General features: G+C 40.3%; 1 protein-coding gene across 1 annotated transcript; it reads right to left on the bottom strand.

Moving 5' to 3' along the window:
- Positions 1-362: 362 nt before the first annotated feature.
- Positions 363-7210, bottom strand: LOC104013455 (protein NDNF). Its single transcript, XM_009465959.2, has 4 exons — positions 7177-7210; positions 4843-5038; positions 2716-2849; positions 363-1714 (listed from the first exon to the last, which is right to left on the bottom strand). Exons 2-4 carry the CDS (start codon positions 5028-5030, stop codon positions 363-365), a joined length of 1674 nt encoding a protein of 557 aa, XP_009464234.2. The 5' UTR covers positions 5031-5038; positions 7177-7210.
- Positions 7211-7621: the final 411 nt, after the last annotated feature.

A 7621-nucleotide genomic window follows, 5' to 3' on the forward strand; every position in this document is an offset into this window, starting at 1 on the left:
ATGTGTGCTTCTTGAGAGGCATTTCCCATCACTTCTGTATTGGATTTCAGAAGCATTTTAGGTAACCAACCTATTTCTCATGGGTGCCATTGTGGGTATTTTATTTCCATGTGCATGGATTTATTTCACAGGTCTGTTTTTGATGTCTGAATGAGACAACTGGGGGGGAAACATACAGGAGAGAAGATGCAAAAGTAAGCATAATGATCTAGACAACTAAGGTGTTTCCTCCGTAGACTCTCATGGCTTTACATTTTTTGTGAGTCAGCATATTTTAAACTGCATGGGCTACGGCATGGATTGGCATAGATTTTTGATAATAGTCTTCATTCACTCACTTCAAAACATTTCTTTAAAAACCCTCAACATTTTTTTCTGGTCTTCACAACTTTGCTGTGATATCTGACGGGGATGCTAGATGGCCCAAAGAGATAAACATCAAACAAGTAAAGTGTCCCTGCATCCAGCCCTTTGATGGTCTCTGTGGTGACAGCTCGCTGGAGATTTATATCATAGAAATACTTGCACAGCACTTTCTCTGACTTGTGCCGAGATTCAGGTCCAGAACACCTGTCCACACTCTGCAGTTCCATCCAGACCTGATCTTCTTCAATCCTTTTCTTGTACACGCAGTACTTGCTCTCCTCTTGTGTTCCTAGCCAGGCTATGGTGACAGAGTTGCAGGTCCTCAGTTTACTGAAGGACTTGATTTTTAAGCTCTCTGGAAGAAGTGGGAATAAGGGCTTGTGGAAATGGGGGGAGACCTGTACTTTCACAGAAGAGTTAGACTCCTCTGTGGACCTCAGCTGCACCAAATATGTGTCCAGCAGCTTTCCCTTCAGTGAGAAAGACCTCAGCCCTGAGATGTTCTCTAGTGCCACTGTTTTATCATTCTTTGTTATGTGAACCCGCACTTGGCCACGACACAACTGAAAGGTGAATTGTATTTTCTTGTGCCTTGCCTGGTACTGCAGGCTGTAGAATTTCTGCTTTTTCCCATCCAGGACAACCTGAATCACTTTCCCATCTTTCAGCTCCATCACCTTAGGTTCAGGTTCTTCCAGGGTTCTTGCAAATGTCCCGGTGTAAGCAGCGCTGGCGTTTGTGAGGAGATTGACAACAAAAACATCAAAGTAATACTGAGTGCTGGGACTGAGATTGGGCACTGTGTAAGTGTTCTTGGTACCCATGCATATCTGCCTGACTTCCCCACTACTTGCTTTGTTGATGATGCTCAATTCACTGTTGGACAATATCATCACCTGCTGTGGTTCAAGAAGGTACGGAGAGAGAGACAAAGTTAATGTAGGTGGCAGTTTCATTCCAGAGGATCTGATTGCTGTCTCAGCAGCACATAAGCTCTTATAGTTGTGCTTTTCATTAACTAGAAGACAGTACTGGATGTTTTCTCTATGTTGCAAGACAGAGGGACTGTGTTTCCAGGTCAGAGTCACTGTTGTATGCCCAATGCCAATAACATCTATGCGTGGATCCATTGGAAGTTCTGGATAGAGGTGCCCAGATGTTGTGTCAGTTGTTAAGTACACGGTAATGTGTGTGTCTCGCTCAGTGGATAAGAACTCTAGCATGTAAAGGGCAGTATGAGAAGACATACCCATGTAAGTCTCTACAGAATTTCCCTTATAGTTAAAAATGGTGGACACCATGCTTGGAGCCTTCTGAGATCTTGAGACCTCTTGTGTATCATGATCACCTGCAGGCAAAAAGCAGACTTGTAACTTTTGTTTTAACAGACAAGTAGTAAAGCACATTGCATAGCTTTTACTGTTTATATGTCAGGGAACATCCTATTTTCTTTCTGAAAACAATAATTATAACTAAAAATACTTTTTGCTACTGGCAATTTATTAAAATAAAATTTGAGTAGCTTTTATTTTAGCAGTGCAGTTGTAGAATTAGGTTTTCAAAAAGAATATAGTTATAAACCACAGCTTGCAAAAGCCTGACTTGCATTGTGCCAGATGTCCCTACAATTTTCTTCTTCCAATGGCTGTCTCTGGGTACTTTTCTTCAAGGAGACTCATACTGTCTATGAAGAGAGTCCTCTTTTGGTTTAGTTCTGTACCACTGACTGTCTCCTATGAAGAGGGAAAACTTATTACTTCAAAGGAATGTTATTTGAACTCCTCAGTCAGGTGTACCTGCCTGACAGGTAAGAACCTGTTAATGGCAGCTTTCAGATTTTAGTTTGAAAAAATAATTCAAAAAATCATGAAAGAGAATGGAATTTCCTCTTAGGCTAAAGGCAATATAATGCCCACTGCCATGGTAGATGGTATTCCTAGGAAAAATAAACTGCTAAATCTCCTGCACATCACTGTGGGGAGCAAAATGACTGGTTCAAGTGGCTTAAGCCACAGAAAAAGAGCTGAGACAGCAGAGGGAAGTTTGGGCCATTACAAACGGCTTATGAAGCTGACCCATGTTTGTGGAGCCCCAAACACCCAGTGTTGTTCCCAGATATTACCCTGTGATTTTGACTTTTTCAGATGTAATCCTTAATTTATTTGAGTTGATGGTAAAATCCCATGGGCTCCCACGTTTCATCCATGGGGACAGGGATGTCCTTGTCCGCCCATGGCAGTTTACAGGAGAGGGAAGCATGAGATGTTTAAGCTTGTGGGGAATTTCTGCAACTCCTTATGAATAACTTATGCTTTCCCTGTCTCTGCTCAGGCAGACCGAGGGTCTTACCTTGTGCTGCTTTTTCAAGGAAACTTGCTGAAGCCTTGTGCACAAGTATGCTCCATTCGATGGGAACATCACAGGGGGTCACTGTTATTGTGAAAGGTGTGAGGGCTCTGCCTTCCTCCAAAACAAAGTAGTACCTGTAAATGTGGATTAAAAACAGAGGGAAAGTGTCAGGAAATTCAAGTTTGCTTGAGACTCCTTGTAATCAGCCATTCTGATGTGGGTCACTCCACAGTGGGTAGAAATGACTGCTCCCCTTTGAGGTGCATCAACACAAGGGGATGGTGAATGTCTGAAATATCCAGCTGTGGGAAGAATACATGCTCTATTTTTTTCTAATACACAAATATTCACTGGAAGTTTTATCCACTTGACATAGGCAATATTTTTCCCACCAAATTTTAGCATAGAACATACTTTGACATTTAACGTACTTCAGGTGAATATCTCAGTACTTACCTGGTCATTTTGGAGGATGGATGTGATAAACTGACTGCCTTCCAGATAAGTACCTGTTGGTTAACTCTGAGGAATTTGGTACGTTTTTTTCCCAGGATTTCCCAACTGGAGTTCAGTGAAACCTTTTAAAGCATATACTCGCTCATATGTGCTTGCATATCTAGGTGTTCCTGGGTGTCAGATGAATTGGATATAACAGCATAGTTTTAGCCAATCCTGAAGATTATCAGATGTCAATGGCAGTTTCATCCAGGCCAGTTCTAACTTACTTGTCTTCATGACAGGGGCTGCTGCGCATGAGCAGTACAAAGCAACAGCGGTCTACTCGGTCAGGTTTTGATTCCTGCTTATTTACAGTAAAGCCCAGCCTCCTGTCTCACTCCTTTGGTCTTCTGTTTATTTCTGTTTTTTTGGTATATACAGACTGCATATCAGCCACAGAAATGTTTGGACTTGGGTCAGTCACTCTGCAGTTAAATGAAGGCAATTCGAGGGGTTTTTGTTCATTGGTGAGACAAGCCTAGTCATTATGGATAGATCATGTCAGCCTTGAGGTCTGGCTTACTTTCAGGATATGGCTACTGGGCCAGAGTCAAGCTTCACTGGAAACAGCTCCACATTTTTGAGTCTTTTACTTTAAGCCAAAATTATCATCTCTTGGTTTCCTGTTTGCATGACTCTGGAGTTCATAAGGTCCTTACCTGATCATGTAAACTGAAGGGGTTTTTGCTTCCTAATTGTAATCTTAATGTTATGCCACAAGAGCATAGCAAAATTCACTTTTCTGTGAGATTTCAATACCCATTTGCCTTTAACAAGGAGAGCTCCCAGTTTTGCTCTTGTGAGCATCGTCACATTGTATAAAACATGTGCCACATTCCAGTTTTTCTGTGCAATGCATATTAAGACTGAACCCTCTGGCTCACTCTCTGCTCTGTGACCACTCTACTTGGGTGTACGTCAAAATCTGTATGTGTTGGTCACTGTCCAAAGTGGAGTCTGGTTAAATCATTTGAAGTGTATCTCTTCCCAAACAAGCAGATCAATCTTTGCTACCCAAGATGCAGTGCCAGTTGTAATATCTAGATCACCTACATATCTAGGTATGGCAGAAAACTTTGCAGATGTTTTTGGGAAGTGAAGAATCTGTGGAATTTCCACATGCAAAGCACTCTTGATCTTAGCAAGCTTTAGTGCCATTCAACAAAAACACTTCCAGCATGCAGGACACTGGTAGAAGTTTTTCTAATAAGAAGTCTGTGCAGATATTCTATTGATTTGTTGAGATAGTTAATTTGCTAGGTAAAATTCTTGTATTTTACAGTGTATGTAGGATGGCTGATGTGTCTCGGCAGTTCTGAAGCCAGACTGTTTGTGATGTGACTGTTTGCTGTTGGAGCCCACCTGTTCTGTATCTGCTGCTGCTCTGACAAACACCACAGAAAACTGCCTCAAATGCGTACATGAATCTAAACTTCAACTCAGACGGTTGTTCCAGACCCAGGGCAATGTAATGACACTTGAGCTTGACAGCAACGAGGCATTTCTCTGGAAATTCAGTGGAGATAGAGCTCTGCAGGTGCATAGCAAATCTTGGCTTGTACTGGTAGCGTGCAGCTACCGGTGTCATAGGGAAGTATCTCAGAATAGGAGCGACTGATTTACTCTTACCTTTTAGGTATATCCTTCAGCAGGTGAATTGTAGTTTCCTTACCGTCAGCAAGTATCAGGGAGTGGTAGAAATTGAAGAGATCAGTCTTGAAGCTCTGTTGGGAACTGGTGGTGGGTGCTTTTATGGAATGACACAAGCAAGCCGCCATGAGAAGATGGAGAGGCAGATAAAAGCAGAACCAGGACATCTTCAATACTGCAAAATGAGATGACAAAAGTGGATGGAAACTGCTGTCTTGGGGGAGAAAATAATCAGTGACCCTCTCTTTCTGTGCCTTTCCTGGTATTTATCATAATGACAGCAAGCCAGGCATTCAAACAGTGCCAGTATCCATTTTGCTAAATTGCTTAAACTGCACAGGGAAATATTTCTCACAGGATCTCTGCAAAGATTTAATGGCAGAAGCTGCTATGAAGTCCTTTATTATAGAAAAATATAGTCAATGTAGCACAAGTGTAATATCACAGACAGTTATAACAAAAAACAACAAAAACAAAAAACAAAACCTTCCACTGCTGACAAAATGAGTGCAGAATTAAATTTAAAATACTTTTCCTACTTTATAGTGTTCATTTGATGAATTTCAAGGCTGGGTTATTTGTAATGGAACTGTCACTTTCAAACTCACAGGTCACTATATCCCAAACACTGCTTCTGCCGTTCTGTCAGAGATCATTTAATTTTTATTTCATCCATTGTGACTGTAGGTATGTGTAGAGAAGAGGATCAGAATAACTTATTCAGAGCAGTGTAAGATAATGTGTGATGAAAAGTGGAGGATCCTGGATAAGAATCCCTAAACTGATACTTAGGAGATTTTAAGCTCTTTGTGTATCTTATTTGGAAGAAGGTTTTATTACTGTAGCACAGCTGGATAAATCATTCTGAAATTTTTGTATTGCCCATCCCTTTCACACCTGCATCACTGCTAGCCCATCTCAGCATTTGCTGCTTACCGGAACTGTAACAGCTCTACTGTATTCACTCTGATATGCGATTTTAAAAAATCATGTGTGTCCCTTCCTTTTGCCAGGAGGCTTTATTATGAGCTTTGAATCTATGAAAGAAATGTACACAAACAGTCCCCAAAATCATCTCTGCAAATGCTGACATTATTTAAACTGTGCTGTGTACATTGCACAGAGCTACACAGATAGGGGACTCCAGTTAGGACAAGAAATTTTGACAGTATACTACTATGTGAGGTTATAGATTATCCTTACAACTTTTTTGTCTGTCACATCCAGTTTCAGAAAGAGAGGAAAGTGGAAAGGGCATAAAAGGGAGAAGAAAGAAGGGCATAGACCTTTAATACAGGTGCCAGCTGTAGCTCAGGGATTTGGAAAGCAGAGGGAGCTCTGTGAGCAAGATCCCTTTTTTGAAGAAAAAGTAGCTTATTGCATCTTACAAGCAGCAAGGAGTAAAGATCCTGGTTAAATCTGATTATTGGCTAATGATAGAAGAGAACATAAAAGACAAAGGCTCCATCCTTTGTAATTTTCACTTGTTTCTGAGATTAGCCCTTTCCTCATGGTGCCTGAAAATATGCAGAAGATCTTAGGCAGTCAAAATATCTACAATTCAGCAGACCTGCTGTCCATTACAATTAAAGTAACTTTATAAAAGGACCAATTCCTTTAAAGCCATTTCAAACATGCACATTTAAACATAGTATTGAATACATCTGTAGATTTTTATATACAAAATTTGTTTTCATCTGTGATTACCAAAGTAACGCACATCTTTAGGATCAGTGAGATTATTATTTAAATTATCACTACCAGGTCATCTGAATGTCCTACTTAACATCCTAATAAAGTTAGGATATTCTATTCCTCTTTGTAATATTTTTATCACCTGGCTGAATGCAAGATTAAACAACCATCTGAACAAGTTGAAAGAATAGTTAAGATTATTATATCAATTCCATTTTTAATGTTCTTGTAACAGAGCTTTCCTTATGACTTTGAGTCACTTCTTTGCCACTTTGTTATTCTTGTAGTCTAACTATAGCTTACAGATTCAAAATATAACCCCAAATATTTTGTTTTACCTTTGACAGTGGAATCTGAGTTGCTCTGCACTTCGGAGAGGATTAAGGGGAAAAAAAAAGTCTTTCTGCTGCTTAAATGACAGGATCTTGCAAACCACACTGATACCACGGCAGCTCAGCTTTTCTTGTCCAGGAAAACAAACAAACCAAGCGACCAACCAACCTATAATCAGCTTATCCCAAAGAGAACATCATCCTAAAGGCTGATTTCACTCAATTACACAAACAGTATACTCTCAGACTGCTGGAAATATGTTACACAAAAAAATACTTTGCTTACCTATTTTGTTCCTGGCCAGATGATCCCCAGACCACTCACTTGCTTTGCCAAAAAAGCATAAAATAAAACAACATAGGTTTTTCAGATCTCTGTAGACAGATGAAAACCAAAACTGTGCGACCAGTTTAACAGGACAGAACTGATTTTTCCATATGGCTCCTGAATAGACATAGTAAGTAAAATGCTTGCAGTCTTTCAAGAAAAGAAAAAAACCCAAAACAAACCAACAGAGTTTTGGTATTTTCTGAAGTTAGGTGTTTTCAAAGGTTATTTTGAACTTGCATAATTTTGAAATCTTCAAAGTTCTGATTGTTGCTCTTTCAGTTCTAGAGTTCCTTTTGGAGGGCTGCGAAGCACATTTGAGTGTGCTGCCTCCAGACAGCAGGACTTTATTCCTGCACAGAGTGTCAGCCAGACTGTTAGAGCAGCCTAATCCCAGCAGTGG

Source organism: Nipponia nippon, unplaced genomic scaffold, assembly GCF_047370975.1.
Source record: "Nipponia nippon isolate SJK-2023a ecotype South Korea unplaced genomic scaffold, ASM4737097v1 scaffold_3, whole genome shotgun sequence".
NCBI classification, from domain to species: domain Eukaryota; kingdom Metazoa; phylum Chordata; class Aves; order Pelecaniformes; family Threskiornithidae; genus Nipponia; species Nipponia nippon.

Coding starts and splice junctions, on each gene's coding strand:
- LOC104013455 (XM_009465959.2), bottom strand. CDS start 5,030: ATGTCCTGGTTCTGCTTTTATCTGCCTCTCCATCTTCTCATGGCGGCT. Junction 2,850..4,842: donor CTGAAGGATATACCTAAAAG/GTAAGAGTAAAT, acceptor CCACATTTACAG/GTACTACTTTGTTTTGGAGG. Junction 1,715..2,715: donor CCTTGAAAAAGCAGCACAAG/GTAAGACCCTCG, acceptor TTTTGCCTGCAG/GTGATCATGATACACAAGAG.